A 21,412-nucleotide genomic window follows, 5' to 3' on the forward strand; every position below is an offset into this window, starting at 1 on the left:
AAATACATTTTCAAATATGTGTGAAAAATAAATACAACATTACGTTTTAAATTGTATATTTGTATGTCTTTAACCTTTCACCCTGTATATTAATATATATATATATATATATATATATATATATATATATATATATTATATATATATATATATATATATATATATATAATATATTATATATATATATATATTAATATATATATAGATATTGATCTATATATATATGTACCGAAGACCTTAATGTTTCATTTGCTGCTGGTTAGAATATTATATATATATATATATATATATATATATATATATATATATATATATATATATATATATATATATATATATATATATATATATATATATAATATTATATATTAATATATATATAATATTCTAACCAGCAGCAAATTAAACATTAAGGTCTCCGGTACAAGTAAATATGTTTTAATGGACACAAATGTTTTCTAAAATTAAAAGTCATGTTGTGGATTTATTCCAACCGGCCCCATCACAAGATATATTGTTGTACAATGTCAACATTTCTCTTTAACTTATCTATTTATCTTAATTTAATTTATTCTTAAATAGAGCAACTGTAAGTAAAATCCAATTTCATCCTGGGATCAATAAAGTGTTTCTGATTCTGACACTGTCTGACCCACTGGCCCTGCTGCAGTACTCGCGCGCTTTTGGACTACAAACTCCCTCAGTGTGATGTGTAGTCGAACCTTATTGGTCCATGAAGTGACCAACACAGCCAATCAGATCCAGCCTTGTAACATGCAAAAAAACTGAAGTTGTTGTCCTATTTCCTCGACTGGAAATGTCTGAGTGCGGTGAGTTATGTCGAATTAATTTTACTTATTTAATATGAATGCTACTTTTTCGCTGAGCTATTGCACACTGATATTCATGTATGGAGTTTTTCAACGGGGGGAGACAGCTAATGTTAACTTTAAGTCTGTCGCCGCCATTACACCACCGAAGAAGCGTATCCCGCCCTCCTTCTTCGGTCTTTTCTTCTTCTTCTCCTTGGTACCAGAAAGTAAGCACCACTGGTCCAAGCGGTAAAAAAGGGTTTAGACGCTGGCTAATGTGGCTACTGCGCCTGCTAACAATTAATTACCTGACGGCTGTTTTATTAGCTTCCAAGATAGCAAGAGAGCTAGCTACCACGCTGGGGGCAAGTTAGCCATGTTGCTAGAAAAATGGCCATCGTTGCAACACAGTAACTGGTCGGAGGTAATACAGTTTGCTAGCTAGCTGCTAACCGTGAGCTTTGTGGAGCGGTCGTTCGTGCTAGCATGGGCAAAACTGTCAAATGAGCTAACATGAGGCTTGGTATTAGCTGTCGGCATGAACTAGGAGTTATTGGTTATTTTTTTGTCTTTCTGTTTCCCCTTGTGATTCAATATCGGACTGACATTGACCCTGCACAGGAACACCCAAAGCTAGCGTTAGCATGTCTTTGAATAACACACATGACGTTTAGACAGATGTTAGGTACACCTGGCTCATTACTAAATGCACATTGTAAAAAAGCAAATTACGACAGGTGCTTGCAGGCAAATAGGTTAAAAGCAGATGCAGACCACCTCACATCGTGTCCTTTAATGTCACTGCCAGACATGTTTAGTAGTCCTGCACAAACCTAGTGTTTTGAACCTGAACAGCCACTGACGGTATAGTTTCTGCTGAGAAGAAGGTCGCAAACAGATTTGACTATACATCATCCCAACAGGGGGCAGTGGGGCATTATTATGCCGTAATTGACTGTTAAAAGAATGTCTTTATTTTCTATGTGTTTCGTTCTAGTAACAAGACTCACCAAAACAATGATTTTATCCCACACACGATTATTGCCTGTGTTGCAAATGCCTGATAAACCCTCATGACCTCCATTGTCTGAAAACAGTTAAATAAACACAAGTGAGCCACACTGAGTGAGATGTCACTCTTCCATGATGAATGTGATTACTGTGATCCCACACACACCCTGCTGCTGTAAATATTGACTAAATCACCAAACCTGCAGCTGAAAACACCCCCCAACAAAACAACAGTTTCACCCCTATTTGAGTAACGTTTGATAAAAATCTGCAGTTGTTTTAGGAAATTACTTTTTTTGGACAAGCTTCTTTAAAAAAAAATCTATGATCGGTTTTCAAAGATTACTTCTTCAATAGGAACATATGGGGTTGGGGCTGAGTTTCACAGACAGGCTGGGGAAGTTGGAAAGCATTGACAGGCAGACTGACCGACTAATATAACACTGTTTGGTCTCGTCATGGGATTTGTCAACAATAACAAAAATATGGAATATTGCCTTCGGCCTTATCTTTTTAAGTCATAGCCTTGTCTGCCAATTAAAATGATCAACAAGAAGGTGTGTGTCACAGTCTTTCAAATGTATTGATGTGTGTCTCTTTAGTGGGTTTCTTTGATTTGTAAGGATCTTTGTTTTTAAAGTAGAGCTTTGCTGGTGCAGTGGGAGGTCTGATTGGTATCCAGAGAGTTGGAAGGATTGCAGAGATTGTGTTTGATTATAGCTACATTCAGCACCAGCATGAGCTAGACTGCACTTCCAGTGGGTCCAATTACAGCACATATCTAATTGATGTTTGAGCTAAATATTGGCTCAGCCTATGAAATGGCAGAAAAAGAGACTTGGCAAGGTCTCCACCTGAGCACCAACCTGCATGGTCAAAATAACAATTAGCCCTGGCTCAGCGCATGGTGAGTCATCCTGGCAACCTGAGGGTTAGCCTCCTGGCGCTTATGTCCAAGCTGTTGTCTTGATAATATATGCAGGCACTTCTTTTTATCAGGAGAGGGCAATGTTCACAACCTATTTTAATGTAATGCACTGGTGGGTAGGCATCTGTATAAGGCTCACGTTGTGATATTACTTTAAAATTCTAAGCATGCTGAGTTTTGTGAACTGTTTCACCTTTTATCTAAATCAGTTTTGCATTGCTGCGTTTCTTATGAAATGTTTTTGATTTCTCATCCCCTGGCAGGCATGGAGAGTTCGTCAGTGTACATGTGCTTCCCCTGCTACCAGGAGTTCAACACCCTGGAGGAGGTACTCGAGCACCAGTTGACGTGCACTGCTGAGGATGAACAGCCGGAAACACCCGGAACCACGCCTGTCACTGTTCCACTGCTACAGAGTCGGGTAAATACTGACATAGTCAACATTTTCCCCTTTTTATCCCCTGATTGCAGTTTCTTGATTTTTTTGCTGGCAACAGAACCGAAAAACATCAATATTGTGGCGGTGTGGCCTAAAACCACCAGCAGTGGGATCCCATAAAAGCCTCTGAATCAGATCTGGAAAATGACATTGAAGCGACAAGTATAACTTTAGTAATAAATTGACAATGTTCTGCTACTCATCATCGCAATAGTGACCTTGATCAGAGCACTTAACATTGAGTTGTTTGCAATAATTTACTGACTCATTTCAAGGGGTTGCTGGGTATTAATATCTGATTTAGTTGTACACTGACGTCATATGTTTAGTCAGAGAATAACCAGTAGGTGTCTTTTGGATAAGGTAGTGATTCTGCTTATTAGGGAATTAAAAAGTGCTATAATATACAGCCATTTTCAAGTTTATTAGGTTCACCTCGCAGAAACTATTGCAGTCCAATACAACAGTCCTTCAATAAATCCTACACTCATGAAGGTTATAGAGCAGGGGTGTCAAACTCATTTTAGTTTATGGGCCACATGCAGCCCAATTTGATCTCGAGTGGGCCGGACCAGTAAAACCATTGCTTAATAACCTGTAAATAACAACACCTCCAAATCTTTCCCTTTCTTCTAGTGTGAAGAAGTACAAATACATTCGTAAAAATCCAATTTCAATAATATACGTTTTTCTACATGTACACTGTGTCATCCGGCTACATGTGAAGATCACAGTGGGTCTATAAGAGCACAAACAACAACATCGTGTTTTACTTCTTGGAGATTCGAACAACTTATCAAGATGGAATCCCCCTTTATTGGCACTGGAACTCGTACATGTTCGTACTTAATGTTGGAAAACTTATTTAAGACCTTTAACTTTTACCCTGATAAATGACCAATGCCTGTGCACTAAGGCCTGCAGATTATTCAACAGTTTTCTAAGTACTCCAGTGCTACCTGGAACGGCTTTCTGTCTAGGGTAACGGCAAAATAACACATTAGCACGTTGTTTATCAGAGTAATGAGTCACTAGAGAGGCAAACAGGTGTAACGGGCAGAAATGTGGCAGTGCTAAAAGTGGATTGATTATGTCGTGCTGGGCTTTTTAATCAGCCTTTTTTATTTCAGAATATTTGACAGTGCATGTTTTATAGTTTGAATAAGCTCTGATCTGGCATGTGTCGTAAATATCAGAGTTGTTGGTTGAGCTCTAGTTTTGAAGTCGGAGCATATAAAAGGATATAGAGAGGAGGCTCGTTGGTCATATGATGCATTACAATAGCAACCTGGGGAAATTAAATCTCCTGTCGACAGTTAATTAATTTGAGGAAGGTTGCAGGCCAATTTGAGGTCGAGGACGCCACACAGTGTTCCTCGTTCTCCAATTATATTGAACAATTATTTTCTAAGAGAATGAGACAAAAACGAAATGTTCCCCGTTTCCCTGACCCTCAGAGGACTAACCGTCGTCGACGCTTCCGGGTGTGAATTCACTTGTATTTCTATTGTTGTGAATGCGAGAGGTCTGTGGATGTTTGCATAGTATTCAACATGTGTGTCCTGTTTGGAATATTTAGGGTTGAATTCCATCGAAACGCCGAGCTCTATTCATTTTGAGTTGTGCGAAGACTGCTGCTTGAATGACGGAGGTTGAAAGTTGTACGATGTGGCGAGTTACTCCGTTTTAACTTTGACATATTGAGTCTCGGTGCAATGGACCTTTTTTTCTTTTAGCTTTCCCATGGCAGCCTCAGAAAGCCCTTCAGGAATAAAAACAGTCATTGGCTCTTCCACACATGTCCATAAAGCACGGTGACACACATGACAGACATATTGCACCCTGAGTCGCCAGCGGGAAGAGAAGCATGAAAAACGCATCAGTCAGTGCCACAGTTTCTCCTGATGGATCGCTCATTGGCCTTCGTGTTGATGAATCAGCTGGAGTATCTCTATAAAACCTGCGTACCTTATGGCTTCCTGTCCCCCACTTTGCTATAAGCTAGTATATTTCAAGCACCCCCAATTCATTAGCTAAATAATCATAATTCCTGTGTGCATTATGTGACATCGCATTTAAACCGTGACTGTTTATGTCCTAAATGGATGCAAAGAGCTCTTTAACAAATGTTTCTACTCATTTCTCAGACGAGTGATGAAATGCACGGCAATAAATAAGATTCTGATTCTGAGAAAAAGAACTTTAATGATAGAGAATGGAGACCAGTCAAAGTTTGGCTTTTCACCCGCCTCTTACTAAACAAATTCACCCATACGTCTCATAACTCCTTCTGCAAACTTCCATATCAACATGCCAAATATATGCACTTCCCATATGCGACCATCTCAAGTAATGAATAAGTTATTTGGCCATCAAAGTCAACTGTGTTGTTAGACCTTAAAACTGGAAGTGTATATGCTGCTGTTCAGTCTCAGGGCACTAGCTAGGAACTCGCTCCCGGTCTTGCTGATGATGCTAATAAAGTCTGTTTGAAAACCCCAAAAATCTATATTTAAAATCTCAGGTCCAACCTGTCCAAGGTTTTTCTTGCACAGTGAAAAAGCTTCATTCTGACTGTTAAAGACCCGCCAACTTACCAGAAGGATCGCATGTTATAAGTGTCTGGGAATGTTGGCGTTGTTGTGTACGCTGGAGCTGTGACAGAAATGTTAGAATGTATTTTGAGTGCATGTGCAGGATTAATGTTTAGTTTTTTAAAGTTGGTTTCCACTAGATCGTGTCCTTGCTGGTTTGTAGATTTGTATAAAGAACTCATTTCTGCGCGTTAACCCTCAGCTGTGTAGAGCTGTAGATGTAGTCGAGCCATAATAACGTTTGGTTAGTCATCGAGCTGTATTTAGTCTGACTCAAACTAAGCACAGAAGCCGGTTGGACGAACAAAAGATGTATTAACCTGCACTTTTCGTTTCAACCTTTTGTAAAAGGTATAATTTCCCTCTATTATAGTGAAAGCCTCACTTTTATAATACAAATGATGGAGCAGTGACATTAACTCGTCCACTGTATTAGACTAAGAATAAACTCCACTCATGTGAGACTTTTCTAACATGCAGGTTAAGGAGGACGAGATCAAATATCAGGTACATGGCTTAAAAATCTTTACGAATCAAAAATGATCATGCTTCTGTTTCTTTGAAGTCTGAAGTGAAAGGTGAAAACTCCATAAATCCATTTTTGTAAATCAGGTTTTCTGCATTTTAAGACTGTCCAAGGGTTTTTCTTGCACGGTGAAAAGCTTCATTTGAGATGGGTAAAGACTTGTCCACTTATCCGAAGGATTGCATGTTAAGAAGTGTTTTTATTCCGGCTCGTCTTCCATGAAACCTCTAACGTTGCTCGGTTCAGTTATCCGAGTGAGGAGTAGTTTCTGGTGAGCCACTGTTCACGCATGACTTGACTTTTATGAACACAGGAGCTTGTTATGAGCTTGTTTCTACTAATGCTTCCTACTGATGTTACGTGTGCAACCTGGAGGTGTAGCACCAGAGACTGCTTTTGTTTGTGTGCTGTATCTGGGAATGTTGGCGGTTTTGTGCATGCTTGAGCTGTGAAAGGAAGATTTACAGAAATATAATGTCTTTAGACTGGCTTTGGTGTGGAACAATTACAATAGCACTTGTGAATTACAGTGCATGTGCAGGTACAATGTGTTAGTCAAGAGTTCCACATGATCGTGTCCTGGATAGATTGTATAAAAGATAATTTCAATCCTCCTTTGTGTAGAGCTGAAGTTCAGAAGAGAAGAACATTCTTTTCATTCGCCATGAGTTCAAAACATCAATCTTCATTTTGACTACTTTTAGCTCCATTACAGGCCTGAGTGATGTTGCTAAGAAGCACTTTGTCAGAACCTGCTTTAGAGATAACAAAGTTATATTCTGTGCTATAAAAGACATTTAAGATTCTCACTAAACGAAAGAAACTAACTAGTTTCTCACCTGTGGCACAATGTTTGACGTGCGTTTCACTTTCTCATCAATGACACTTTTCATTATCATTTATTAGCACTAAGACAAAGAATAAAAGAAAGCAAACGAAACCGCAGTCTGCAGACCACAAAGCCAAATCTCCAAGACTACCGTATGAAAAATAGAGAGAATGAATGCTATGGAATCAGCCAGACCACAGCTGGAGCTGGTGTTAAGTATTCACATAACTAGAAGGCTAAAATAAAAACCCACAAATCATTAAAGTGTGTGAGACTTATTGAACTGTTGTAATTGAGACAGTTACAGACGTCTTTAACCTCGACCTTGATGTTCTGGTTTTATCATCCTCATAGATTAAGAAAGCAAATGTAAAACCCTGTGGAGTGACCCAGTCAACCCTGATGGGCCTCTGATGGTTATCGGCCACGCTGAAGCCTTATCTCGGCTGTCTGGAGCTCTCGCAGGAAACGCATGCTGATCTAATTGACCTCAGTACCCCACCACTGAATTCTCACCCCCCCATCTGCCAGAAAGAATGAAATAAAATAACAAACACTGCAGGTTGAATCTACTCTGAACAGCTTTTAGTATTACAAGGACTCATTTTTCTTACACAGAAACAAACGCACCAAGTGACACGTTAAGGATAATCTCCCACTTCTTCTTTTTTCCTCTCTTGTCTTTGCAGCAACAAGTAATAAATATAGCAAGGACAGTTACAGTCCCGCAGATTCAAATCCAAGAAGGACTCTCTTCTGTGCAACCTGTTCTCAAGCAGGCAGACGTGGCATCAGACCAGCCCAGAATCCTCTACCAGTGTGGGGACTGTGATGAACTTTTCAAGAGCCTGGACCTTTGGCAGCAACACCGTAAAGAAGAGACATGTCAGCAGTCTGCCTGCGAGAGCCCGTCAAAACTTGAGTCACAAGCTGAGCCGGAGACCGCTTTAAATCTAGACGATTCTTTCTCCAAGGGTGAATTTATTGAAAACCTTAAACCTGAACCGGAGGAGATAGCCGTAGCAGAGGAGGAAGAGGGGCAGCACGTTGCAGAGACCTCTTCAGCGCAAAGCTCCGATCCTTCTGTTTCTGAGGCGTCCGCCTCGACTCAAGACGATTTGTCTCCCAGGAGGAGAGGGACAAACAAAAAGCCTAAACCTGAACCCGTGCTGCTGTGTGTGGACTGTGGCTCATGCTTTGGTCTGGTGTCTGAACTAGTGGCTCACCGCAAGACCCAACACGGCTTTGAGGAAGCTCTGCACCGCTGCTCTGTGTGTGGGGAAAGCTTTCTAAACACCACGCTTTTTCTTTACCACCGCAAGCAACACCGGCAGAAAGGGGAGGAAAAGATGGTCGTGGTTCCTGAAGAGACATCGGAGGAAGTTTGTACTCAGAGCAACAGGACTGATGAGCAGGACCAGGAGGCCACGTCTACCATTACAAGTGTCACCTACAGTTTCACACAGCCCGAGTTGTTCCTGTGCACCCAGTGTGGGGAGAGCTTCAGCGACGAGGGAGGGCTGTTGACCCATCGGAAGCAGAAACACGGCCAAATGGAGCCACTTCACAGCTGCCCCCATTGTGGGGAGAGCTTCATGAACACCACCCAGTACCTGTACCATCGCCGGCAGCACCGCTTCATATCAGAGACAGAGGTGGCTGATGAAGCTGAAACTGGTGATGAAACAGTCGCCAGTGCACCTCAGGATTCACCACAGAGCTCAAAGCGGCTGCTCTCCCCACTGGCCTCTGCTGGGGTAACGGGTTCACCCCTTGCTAAGAGAAGCAGGCCGTCTTTCAGGATCCTGAGCGGCACTAGTCCGCTCAAAGGTAAATGAAGATATTAGTTTTAAATAGAGATGCACTGATGTTTTTACTGGCAGCATACACAAACCTTTCCTTCAATTAGATTACAATTTTATGTTGTTTTTTTATGTCTCTGAAAGAATCCGAGAACAGATTATTCTATAGTTTGTATAGTACAGTTCATTTAGCTGTAGGCCTAAGGTCAACTATTTACTATCGATCTAGCACCATGTATTCATTTATCTGTTTATTGTATGCTAATCTATTTATGAATCAGTATCTATTTACAAGACTGTAAAGGTGAGTGTATTATATTATATTAACTCCCACTGCTTCAGGGGTTGGCATCCTCCTGCCTGCTCAACACCTACTGACTGCGACAGGCGCAAAAGCAGAGGAGAGACCAGCAGAGGAGCCGCTCACTGCGATCAGTCAGAGCAGCATGCATGGCGATTAATGATAATTAGTGTCTGATGACGTTAGTTGTTTCGAATATTTGTAGGGTTGTTCCTCCACGCCTTGTTTTGGACTGCAAGCTTTATGTGCTGAAGAACTTCCACACCGACAACATGGTGTACTGTTCTGTGTGCTGCAGGTGCATGGTGTGAAGCCATCATGCGGCACGTGTGTGTAAATTTGACTTTTTAAAAGTTAAACAAAAGCGGCTGCCGTTTTAAAACCCAATTAGGAAAACATAAGGTGTTTATCGCAGGATGTTTTGGTTCCTTAATGAACTGTTTTGTGTTGTTAGGAAACAAGGGCACCAAGGACGAGTCAGAAGGCGGCGCTGCAGCAGACTCGGACAACACCAACCACCCTCCACCTGCCAAGCTGCTGCAGGACTGGGCCCGCACACCACTACCCCACGTTTGCCCCTACTGTGGCAAAACCTTCACCCGACGCGTTTTCCTCCGCACCCATGTGTACAGCCACACCGGAGAGAAGCTTTTCACGTGCAAGGTGCCAATCAATCAAATCAAAGTTTGTCTTTTCTTATTATTTTGTTTGATGGAAATGACATTTACGTCATGCAGCCGACATAAGAGAGATGATGTAATGCTCTTCAAGTGTTTGATGCAGACACAATCTGAACCTCATTATATTTGACAGATTCTCCCGTGTCACTGCACAATGGAGGTTGTGTAGAAAAGTATAATTTGATTAAGTATAGCTGCGTACAACCTTTATTTATTCCCGTTGTAAATACAACACTGATCCTGATTGTTGTTGTTGTGAAGGTTTGCACAAAGTCCTTCACAAACTCCCAGAGCCTGCTGCGCCACAGCATGAGCCACACGGGCAACAAGCCGTACAGCTGCGATGTGTGTGGCAAAAACTTCTCCCAGGCAGCCACCCTGAAGAGACACCAACGCATTCACACATCAACGCAGCCTCGGCGCAAGCGTGGACGCAAACCGGTACAGTCAATGTTCTTTGCATTAGAATACGTCTGTGTTGATTCTGAAAGATGTCATTTCGCTATTTGTTGTTCCACTTTTGAAACCTTTCATTTCTAAAAAAGGAATGTATTTTTGAGAGATAACCTGCTGTGAAATCATTTCACTGACCTTGACTGCTTTGTCCCTCAATGCAGGTGTGTACTTTGGACAATGAGGGATCTGCTCATCTCTTCCCTTGTCCTCACTGCCCGTCACGGTTCAACACGGAGGATCAGCTTAACCATCACAAGTAATAACACCACAACAAAACCACTTTCGTAACTTCTTTATTTGCAGGAGTGTAGGTGGAAACTACTCTACCCTCTAACGATTATCCATACTCAATCATTTCCAACCTTGTTAACGGCGTAAACACATTAGAACTACGGTTCCAAACCCCCCCCCCCCCGCCAGGAGCTGCAGTAGCTGAGCCGTGTCTGACTACTGAGCAAGACCTTAAAGCTGTACGGCAAAACCCACTGACTGAGATGTCTGGGTGCCCTTGAGCCTCAGCCAGATATGATTGACACAGAGGCCCAGTAAATTAAGATGATTAAGATAACAACCCAGGACGGGGGAAGAGCCTGGTCCTGTCCTGCCCGGTTAAGCAAGGGAGAGAGAGAACATATTGTGAGTGCATGTGTATTAGGGCTGAACGCAGGGCTTGGCGATAGGGGGGAAATCAAATGTCAGGATATTTTTGCGGATAATATGCTAGCTGCCCACTGCTCCTAATACGAGGATGGGTTAACTGCAGAGTGTGTGCTGTGACGTACATGTTCCATACCTTTGGTCTACACTTGCTATTGTTTTTATTTCCTGCCCAAACCAGTGGCATGTTCCGGAAACCAGTGGACCACACGGTCTCTTGCTGCCGTACTAGCAGGAATCAGTGTTGTCCATTAACAGTCCAAAACGAAAGAAATGTGTGTTTGCTCATATGTCGCTGGCTGAAGAATAGTTAGGATAGTTGTGTTTATTTCCAAGGTCAAGAATGAACCTTCAGCTAAACATTCAGTAGCAGAAGCAGCTCTGCCTAAAAACAGCTGAAATGATTCAGGGATTTTCAAAATTGTTGCTGAATTCTGTCAATCAACAAATGTTTTTTCTTTAGCTCTAGTCAGTGTAGTACTAATGCAGTGCGTACAGTGTCACCCCTACTCATTAAGAGCATCTGACTGGGACAAGAGGTGACCCTGCCTCAAATTTTAATCCTCCCAGCTGCCTCAGGGTCAGCTGTCTGTGAAATATTGATTTCTCTTGTCTCTTAAACGGGGAACAGAAACGGCCTGACCTCGTATACTGGCAATGAGAGGTCTTTGCACATCATCTTTAGCATCCTGCTTTACTTTAAGGGACTCGTGTAGTTAAGTGCTTTTGCGGCAACATTATATTTTTGCAGTGTCGTATACATAATACATACAGTATACTTGTATGTGTGCGATATCTAGCGGAGCATTATGTTTCCTTCACTTCATCCGTGTGTGTTCTGTTTATGTGAAGCTGCTCAAAGAACGGCATTGTATTGCTCTGAGAGCAGGTCTGATGCAGCATTAGGTGAATACATCCTAACACTTCTCTCCTCCCCTGAGGCTGTATCCAGTGTAATGTTATGCAATGGATAAATAAAGTCTTTCATGTCCTTTCTCGGACTCCTCCCAGTTTCCTGCTGTTTTTTATTTAGTATTTTGTCTTATCTCCAGACGTTATACACTCAGCTAATACCCCATATTTAACCTGAGCACAGCTAAGCACATACTTACTGGTAATCCCCCTACAAGTCAAATACAGGGTAGCGGCTTAAGACCAAAACACACATTTCTTTCCTCATTATTACAGTTTTCATGCGTTTTCCATTTGTGACTTTTTAAGTCTTTAAACTGTGCGATGTAATTGTTTGTACGACCGTTGCCGGCCCCTGTGTGGCATTGTCGCCCTTTTTCCTATCCTGTGTTGTGATTATTTTTGTGAAAATGTGTGTTAGGGTTAGTTTGTTAGTTCTAACCCTAACCCTAACCCTAACTCTTTGTGTGTTGGACAGACTGCTCCACACCAGCCACCCATTCCCTTGCGCCGAATGTGGAGAGGCCTTCAAACGCAGGAGAGACCTGGACCTGCACTCGCTCACTCACCAAGGTGAGAGTTCAAGGCTCTGGAATAATATCCTTCACCGACATTTCTTTTTATAGTTAGCAGAAGCAACCGGACGCTAACAAAACCTACATACAGCATTCAGGACATGATGGGCTGCAGTGTTTTTGCTCTGTTATCTTTCTTTATTCAGCTGTTTGTGTCACATGTCCTGTAACTGTATGACAACTTCCCTCAGACCAAATGTTCAAAGGATTCAAAGTCTTTATTGTCATACGCACAAAAGCTACAGGGTAAATCCCAGGCTCCTCCAACAATACAGTATACTTAATACATAAAGTTATATAATAGCGCATTATGATGCAAGTCAAATGCAGGAATAAGTAGAATATATACATATTGAATGAACAAGATAAAACAGACTGTGGAATTAAATCCTGCATATTGTAATAACATATAAATATGTGGAGTAAACAGATGTATGTTCGATAAACATATGTAGGTAGTGACACTTGGCAGAGCCCGGGGGTTCATCGGGGGTTCATCTGTGCGATGGCTGTGGGATAAAACTGTCCCTGAGTCCGGTGGTCTCAGTGCGGATGCTGCGGTACCATCTGCCAGTTTGTTGCTGAGGTGATGGGGGTCTTTGATGATCCTGTGGGCCTTCTTCCTACACTGCTGGGTGTAGAGGTCCTTCATGGATGGCAGCTCCGTCCTGGTGATGTGCTGAGCAGATTTCACCACCTTCTGTAGAGTTTTACGGTCAGGATGCTCTCGATGCACCTCTAGAAGCTGCAGAGTATCCTGCATGTTGAGTCTCGGCAGCCTGCGGAGGAAGGAGAGCCGCTGTCTTGGTGATAGTGTGGCGAACATATCATCATATTAAAATCAATTTGTGGATGATTTTCTATAAAAGAAGGCCTGACGTTGATCAAATTGATACTTAAACACCAATAAAGTTGAAGGAAATGTCTTTTAAACATAAATCTTATCATTGACTTATCATCACAAAGACATTGATGTGAATTATAGTTATTTTCATGGATTAAATGTTCCCTTCTGTACATGTGATGTACTTATAAGACGTCTTGTAGAGCGTTAAGTCAACGGGCCTTTCTTGAAGTGGATTTGCTGGTAAAGCTCTTGAACATATGAAGTAATAATGGACAAAAAGAATATATCAAGAAATCCAATACAAGCCTTTATGCATGCTTGTAAAGAAAACCAATTAGATGTGATGTTTGAGTCCTATCAGTGCAGCATGCAGTGATTTACTGTCGATTAGATTGTAAAGCCTAAATCTTGTTTTATTTCCTAACATGCATCCATGTTATATGTGCATTGTTCCTCCGATGCATTAAGTCAATGACTTTCCATTGATCTGCGTCCCATGTGGAGGAGGAAGGTGGAGGTAAATGAATTGGGTCAACATGTTGACTTCATCTTAATCAGGCGGGGCTTTGGCAGGGCAACCTCATTAGTTAAGCTCGAAGAGTCAGCGTACGGCAGGGGTCAGAGGTACGTGGCTCCTCTGAGAGAGATGATTGGAGAGATTGATCCATTGATCAGTCCAAGACCATAGGCTGAGATTGTCCTTATTATAGGTTTAATTAGAGGGTCCCAATGGGGAGCAGAGTGGGTCGCCCCCACTGTGACAGACGGTACAGATGGTTAGCAGATTGCAAGATGTTGGCGTGGTGACCTATAGCCATACTGATGAACCATCAGTGTCAGTGATTTCCCAGCCAGTTTCTCAAGAGCAACCCAGTGAGAGTGTGGGCTGCTTTGCCAAAATACAACTAGGGCACCAGCTGATCAGAGCAGAAACGATTAGCTGATATGTGATTAGCACGCCGACAGGAAGATAATCAGCAACAATTTTGGTTAATCACTTAATATAAAGTAGAATCGCAGAACATTTTCTGATTCTAAGTTCTCAGGAAACACAATAACATGACTCAAAGCAAACATTCATTTGATTATTTACAGCTGTTTTTCGTATCAAAATGACTTGAATAGAAAATACCTGAAGTTTAATCAACGCTTACAGCCCAAGCTCATGCCGTACATCTTGTGACATACATTTGTTCACTATATTTAATATATTAATTCATATCATTAAACTATTAACTCGCTTCTCACTGACAGCATCACATCATCCCAAACCTGGTTTCTCTCCATTGGCTGCCCTATTCCATTTAGAGTTTACTAAAAAAAAGCAACCATTGTTGACACAAAGAATCTGAATCACCAGCCATTTCTGCATGTACCGCCTGCCACTGCGATTGTTGGAAGCGTAAATCAACCGTCAGATAGTAGCGCGGCACGGTACGGTTGTAGTATGATGACCTAAAACCTGACGCTGTTCCATTGCAGACAAGCAGCCAGCGACGTGTCTTCACTGTTCAACGCAGTTTGTGAACCAGTCAGTGCTGGAAATCCACATGCAGCGATGTCCTACCACAGAGGAGGACAAGAACACCGGTCGTGGACGGGGGCAGGGCCGGGGACGATGCACTGGACAGGTTGGGTTTTTCTTCTCCATTGCAAAGATATTCTGAGTGAGAGAGAATGTACTTGTTTCATCCTTATTAGAAACAAATCTGTCACTTCAGATTTAGCAGAGACCATTATGGCATTTTGCCAATCCAGGCAGAAATGAAGTGGGGTTAGCGAAAGGGGGACAAACTGTGACATTGTGGTAATGTCTCAGTCAGACTAGGAAGACACCGACCTTTACAATTTTCTGTAATTGCCCACCTCTGTCCATTCTCCATCTCCTTACTTCATGTTTGTCTACATCTGTTTTTCCTTCCTCGCCTTTCCCTTCCCCCTTCAGGTTGAGTGTGACCTATGCGGCCACCGCTGCATGACCCAGGAGGGCCTCGACCTCCATCGGTTATCCCACACGGGCCAGACGCCTCTCAAATGCCCGGTGAGGCCTTGCCGCCGCAGATTTACCTCCAACAGTACCCTGGAGGAGCACGTGCTGGCCCATTTCCAAGGAACAGTTGGCAAGTCCAAAAACCGACCCCGCTTCCGCTGTCAGATTTGTCAGAAGGATTTTGCCTACAATTCCACCTTCAATGTTCACATGAGGACACATACTGATGAGAGGCCCTTCGAGGTAGGGTGTGTGTGTGTGTGTGTGTGTGTGTGTGTGTGTGTGTGTGTGAGAGAGAGTGTAAAAAGGGAATTTCTGCCAGCTTCCTGAATCGCATGTTGTCCTTTTCTTTTTTTTTCTTTTTTTTTTTAACAATGCTTTCAAACCCTGTAATGCCTGTATTTCAAATTGACATCCAGCATTGCCTCACCCCCCATGGTCACACCCGTTCATAGCTGTGACCATTTCTCCCGTTCTGGACCATGGCCATTTGTGCAGTGTGTGTCCTGCGGGTGTTTCCTCCTTCCCTGTGTACCTGTGATTAATGACGGGGCTGAGTTAGGGCCTGTCAGCTCCCCTCTGTGCCTGTTACTATTCTGGGACTCTCTCCTTCTCTCTCTCTCTCTCTCTCTGTTGCTCTGGTGACGAAGCAGGACATCAACTATAGACCCACCCAAGCCCATCACAGAACATCGCACTGTAGAAATTGATTTAGCATTTGTGTCTTATCCATATCTATCAGGCATGCTAAGGATTGAGGTTCAAGGAGCATTGGTCCTCTAGCACACAGCTATGGGGATGAATTTTAATTCAAATCAAATATACTGTGCGTTCCTCAAGGAGCACCTTTATTTACTGAGTATATAAAGAGCAAACTCAACGGAAAAGGTAATTTTATTAGACTACATCTCGCAGAGATACTGAAACAACAGGGTTTACAGATTCAATCTAAGTGTCCCCAGTGGGAATAAAGCAAAGCACAACAAAGTCATTCTTTTGTAGGGCTTCAGGTTTAATCAAGTGTCTGGTTGAAGTTCATTGTCGACGCACAGCTGGTAGCAATGTTTTCTTTCTGCCGTACACTGTGTAGTAGATCCTTCTGTCCTTTAAGGCTGGCTCACACTAAAAGATTGTTCTCATTTTAACAGATGTAGAAAATGGCCCCAAACATAACGACGTGTAATGACAATTCCTGGCTGTCCTCAGGGTTTCCCACACACAACAGAATATTGTGGATTGTAAATATTGCACATGATTAACGCGCCCACAGGAAACTCTGGCAAGATATTCTTTAGAAAATAAAGAATTGGGCCCAAACTCGTGTGTATTACACACGTTACGATTTATTGGTTAGTTGTTCAACAGATTATTAAACGTCAGATAATCTTATAACTATCATATCAATAATTTATCAAGCTAAATTTAAATAATTGCTTAATTTCTAAGTCTTCTTTGAGAGTAAACTGCTTATATTTGAGCTTTGGGCTGCTGGCAGGAAGCATTTGATATATCCTAACTCTAGGATATTGTATTGTATGCATGTTTAAGAATGTGCATACAGACCAAACAGCTCATGGATTAATTGTCAGAAAATAATCAGCAGATTAATCGATAATGAAAATAATTGTTAGTTGCAGTAACACACTTGTGCCTTTTTTATTGCTTTGTATCTGACCCCCCCCCCACTTCTTCCCTCACACACTTACTCTTCCCCAGCCAGAAGTGCTGCATCTGCAGAAAAATATAAAGAGAGATCTCAAAAAATATTAATTGCACTTTTGTGCATTGGCACCGCTGTGAACTGTACTTTCTTGCCACGTTCTCACCTTTTCTTTTTTCACTTCCCCGTTCTCCTCCATTTCTCCCCCAGTGCAATACATGTGGCAAGCGCTTCCGGCAGCTGCCTCATCTGCAGGACCACGAGCGCATCCACAGCGGCCTGCGACCTTTCTGCTGCTGGATTTGCGGCAAGAGCTTCAGCGTGGCCGCCCGGCTCACCGAGCACGCCCGCACCCACAGTGGAGAGAAGCCCTACCCCTGTCCCCACTGCCCCGCTGCCTTCCGCTCCCGCTCCAACCTGGATAAACACATTCGGCTGCACGGAGACCTGCCTGTGGAGACCGCTGAGGAGGCGGCACAAGCAGCTGAGGCTGCCCACGTCCAGAAGGTGCTGGAGGGGGCCAAGGTGCTGTCCTCTCTGGCCACCACAGGGGATATGGATTCTGGTACAGTGCAGACCATCTATGTACTGCAGGGGGGCGAAGGAGGCACCGAGACAGTCATGATCCCTTCTGATCAGTTCAGTAGCATAGACGGCACCTCACAGGTCGTCATCCTGCCCTCCTCTGTTCTGGGAGGTCAGGGCATTAATGTTCCCACGATCACCATGGATGGAAATGAAATCACCATGGTGGAGACGAGCCAGTCGGAGCAGCATGCCATTGAGTTCATCGTGGAGGAGACGGTATAAATGGCAGATCAAAAACTATTGTGGATGGACAAGAAGTTTGAAAAAGGCTGAAAGATTAGTTGACAGTATAGACTGCTGGAGTTGAGTTTGATGATTGAAGCATGTGGAGTTATTGCCATATTTGTATATAGTTTGATAGGTTTCTAAGCCGGTTATAATAACGAGTAGTAACCCAATTTTACAACTTGAGAAGAAAATGTAATAACGTTGTTCAAACAGTGTAAAACTAAACAATCAAAGGTTCATACGCAGATGAAACGCTCAGGAGAACAGAATGTTCCTTAATTTAGTCTTTCAAACTGATTGAAGAGCAGATTGTTAAATTGGCCCCTCGATTTGTAAACGGTGTATTTCCAGCGGAGCTCCTATTTATTAGGGGAAGACGAGTGGTGTTGGCCCATGAAATGTCTTCTGCTTTCTTTATAATAAAACGCTTCAGCTTTCACACTTGTGAGCGTCCATCAATTTATAAGGTGGATGACACGAGGGCATTGCCCTCATCCCGTTGGATGGGATGGACTTTATAGGTGCTGCTGTAAATTGCCACTTCTGCCTTTTGACAAACATTATGAGGTCTGCTGAGAAAAATACTGACAAGTCAGCGTACAGCTTTTCAAACGGTGCTGTTTCTCTCCGTCACGTGCACACTAATGCTAGAGAAATGAAGTACAACTGTGTTTATAGATCAATCCTAATGTTCCGATCATTTGTAGGACATTTTGTTATTGATTAGTTTTGAGCTGTGAATACATACAATGATAACGGGGATATGATGATTTATGATGATTTATCTGAAATACAGCATTATGCAGTGGCAAGTAGTGCAATGACATTATCCAGCACTTGCTGTATAGTTATCAAAAATAATGATCCTATTTGTGTCTAAATGGGAAGAGGCATAATGATATAAGTTTTGCCAGCGCTGCAGTAGCCCATTATACGCTTCTAAAGCGCAGTTTATGGCTGTCTCCCACCCAGTGATTGCTGACAGGGGGGTTTGAAACCACACACACACAGAGGCACTCAGTCTTAGTTTGTTTTCATGTCATGGAGGGAGAAATGCTGATGATTGTGCGGGGCACTGAAATGGGGAAATGGCAGCATTTTTGCAGAGTGAGAAGCATATCAGGAAATAGAGGACACCCGAGGAGCAAAAAGAAGTCTGTGCCAAGAATCTAGCCGCTCTTCAACGCTTCCCGAGGAGAGTCAACAGGCAACCAGTCGATAAATACATGATTTTTTTTTCCCTTCCTAGAAAATCTTGAGATCTGGTATTCTGGTGGTGTGCCGTTTATCATACCTGCTGCCAAACATTGAAACTGAAAACACATTCGACAAACACAGATGTGTAATGAAATTGTGGATGCTGGAGGTGAAATCATGAGACTTGTATTACTAGTAAAGCAGCCTGACTGAAGTGTAATGGTCTATTTGCTGTTATAGAAGGCAGTATATTGTGCCTTTGCTCAAACTTAACATTGTGCTTTTGTCGGTGACGAGCACGGATGAACGGACGAACAGATTTTATACTTTTAAGTGTGATATTTACATTATATCATGATGTCAGGATGTTGGCTGAAATGTCTGCTCTGGTTTTACTTAAAATGTGTCAGTAAACTGACCATAGCCATGCACTATGCCAATATTTACAAAGAAATACAGCTGAATTCAGCTACTTTTGAGTGCACATAAAATAATAATGTAACTGTCAAAGAAACGGCAAGGTTATTTATTATAGTAATGACATTGGGCTGTTGCTTTTATACTTTAAAGGACAATGTTTTTTTATAAAAAAACAACCTTTGGTTTACTGAAAATATTTTTATTGTCACTGAAAACTGACACAGCAAGTTTCTAATTGAATTGCTTTTCTATTTTGCTCTTCATTTTATACAAATACACACAATATCCAAGTAAATGATTTATCTTACATGTTCATAGCTGAGATGAATATAAATACTGTGTAGGCTCACATGTGCAATGGTTTCTACAATTATGTATTTAAATTATTCATGCCATTTATAGGCTGTAGAAGCAGGCAGTGAAAAGAGGGGTTTTATCTTTTATTACAACCAAATGAAATGGACAATTATGCAGATTCACAGGCCTTTAAATCACCATCAGATTAGGACTGTCCTTGTTGCAAATGCAAACATGAGAAACAAGCACACATGATGTAGCTTGTTTCCTTTTGAGTCTCACCTCCTTTTTATATCATAAACCCTAAAATACCCAAGTGACCCTCAGAAGAGAAATGTGCGTGTTCAGCTCTCACAGCGGTAAACTCGCTGACATCACAGTGTCCCGCGCAGGTGGAGGACACCACGCGCTGCTTCTGGGGCTTGTGTTACACCTCCAGGTAAGAAGAACTGTAGTAGGCTAAATGAAATGGGTACACATGTATAAAACTGTTACATGTTGTAATTAATTTTATCTGGCTTTTAAAAAAATATATATATATATATAGCAATATTTGTTTTCTGTGGTCAATGTAAAGCTTTGTGTCGCGTTAGCATTAGTGCTAACATAACGGCCGGACGTTTCAACGGTTTAGCATTAGCTAAACGTTAGCCTATATTTTAACGATTTATTAGTTTATTTTAGTATTTTCAACCATATATCAACTATTTCGTAGCTATTTCGAAAATGTTACAATAACCATCAGTTTTTAAAAACAATTTTACCGTTACTTTTAGCTATTTCAAATTAGCTAGCGTTAGCAATTTCCAGAAAGCTAGCTAGCTAGCTTTTGATCGTTTAAAAAAAAATGCAAACTGAAAGTTCGAGATCAATTATTTTTTCAAATAATAATAATAATAAACTTTATTTTTTTAGCACCTTTCATGCAATAATTGCAGCCCAGGGTGCTTCACAGCAAAAACATAAAAAAATAAATAAACTTTTAGATCTATAATATCTGACCTTGGTAAAAAACATTACTGAGAACGCAAAATAATTAATTAAAATTACCCAGCAGTATATAAAGCAATTAAAATCAGTCCCACTTTTATCAGCTGCAACATATATAAAATGATTACATAATAATGAAGTACATAATATATATAATAATAATATATATATATATATAACATTTTTAATGGGTCATTCTGTATAATGAGTACTTTTGGTACTTAAAGTATATTCTAATACTACTACTTTTTACTTGTTTACACTAGTATTGCTGCTTTTACTTAGTTAGTTTAGTTACTTAGTTACTTAGTAAATGATCGCAGTACTTATTCAAACATTTATCAACATTTACTTTTTTAAATGTCACTATGATCTGTTATTTTAACTACTCATTTGTTACTTTTTAGCTAACTGTTTCAGCTCCTGTGTTAACTAGTTTCACAACCTCCTTAATCGCAATGTGATGTTCAAGGCTTTATTGCTCGATCAGATAATACTTTCTATTATTTCAAATGAGTTGAGCTTTCTACACCACATACTTTTCCATTTACCCCTTAGCGACTGCAGAATCACCCCCTGGGGTGCAAGTATCACTGATTGGGAATCACTGGTTTATCTTCTGTAACAAAAAACACCAGTAAACTAGATGGGGGGACTTGGAGAGCACATACCT

General features: G+C 41.5%; 2 protein-coding genes across 5 annotated transcripts in view; both read left to right on the forward strand.

Moving 5' to 3' along the window:
- The first annotated feature begins 715 nt into the window (after positions 1-715).
- On the forward strand, positions 716-18,274 carry znf574 (zinc finger protein 574). Of its 4 annotated transcripts, none has more exons than XM_029452420.1 (10): positions 716-830; positions 3,015-3,172; positions 7,829-8,969; positions 9,697-9,905; positions 10,184-10,363; positions 10,540-10,634; positions 12,426-12,520; positions 14,852-15,000; positions 15,315-15,602; positions 17,230-18,274. In XM_029452420.1, the coding sequence occupies exons 1-10, from the start codon at positions 818-820 to the stop codon at positions 17,827-17,829; spliced, it is 2,928 nt and encodes a 975-aa protein (XP_029308280.1). In that variant the 5' UTR covers positions 716-817; the 3' UTR covers positions 17,830-18,274. The 4 variants fall into 4 exon arrangements, with proteins under 4 accessions (XP_029308280.1, XP_029308278.1, XP_029308281.1 ...); XM_029452418.1 differs by lacking the exon at positions 716-830 and adding an exon at positions 877-1,039; XM_029452421.1 differs by lacking the exon at positions 716-830 and adding an exon at positions 1,103-1,236.
- Positions 18,275-20,066: 1,792 nt separating this feature from the next.
- grik5 (glutamate receptor, ionotropic, kainate 5) overlaps positions 20,067-21,412 on the forward strand; it is a 93,172-nt gene continuing 91,826 nt past the window's right edge. The window contains exon 1 of the mRNA XM_029451808.1: positions 20,067-20,188. The gene's annotated coding sequence lies outside the window, so the exon portion shown is untranslated. The remainder of the gene's footprint in view (positions 20,189-21,412) is intronic.

The sequence above is a fragment of the Cottoperca gobio genome, chromosome 16, assembly GCF_900634415.1.
Source record: "Cottoperca gobio chromosome 16, fCotGob3.1, whole genome shotgun sequence".
Lineage (NCBI taxonomy): Eukaryota > Metazoa > Chordata > Actinopteri > Perciformes > Bovichtidae > Cottoperca > Cottoperca gobio.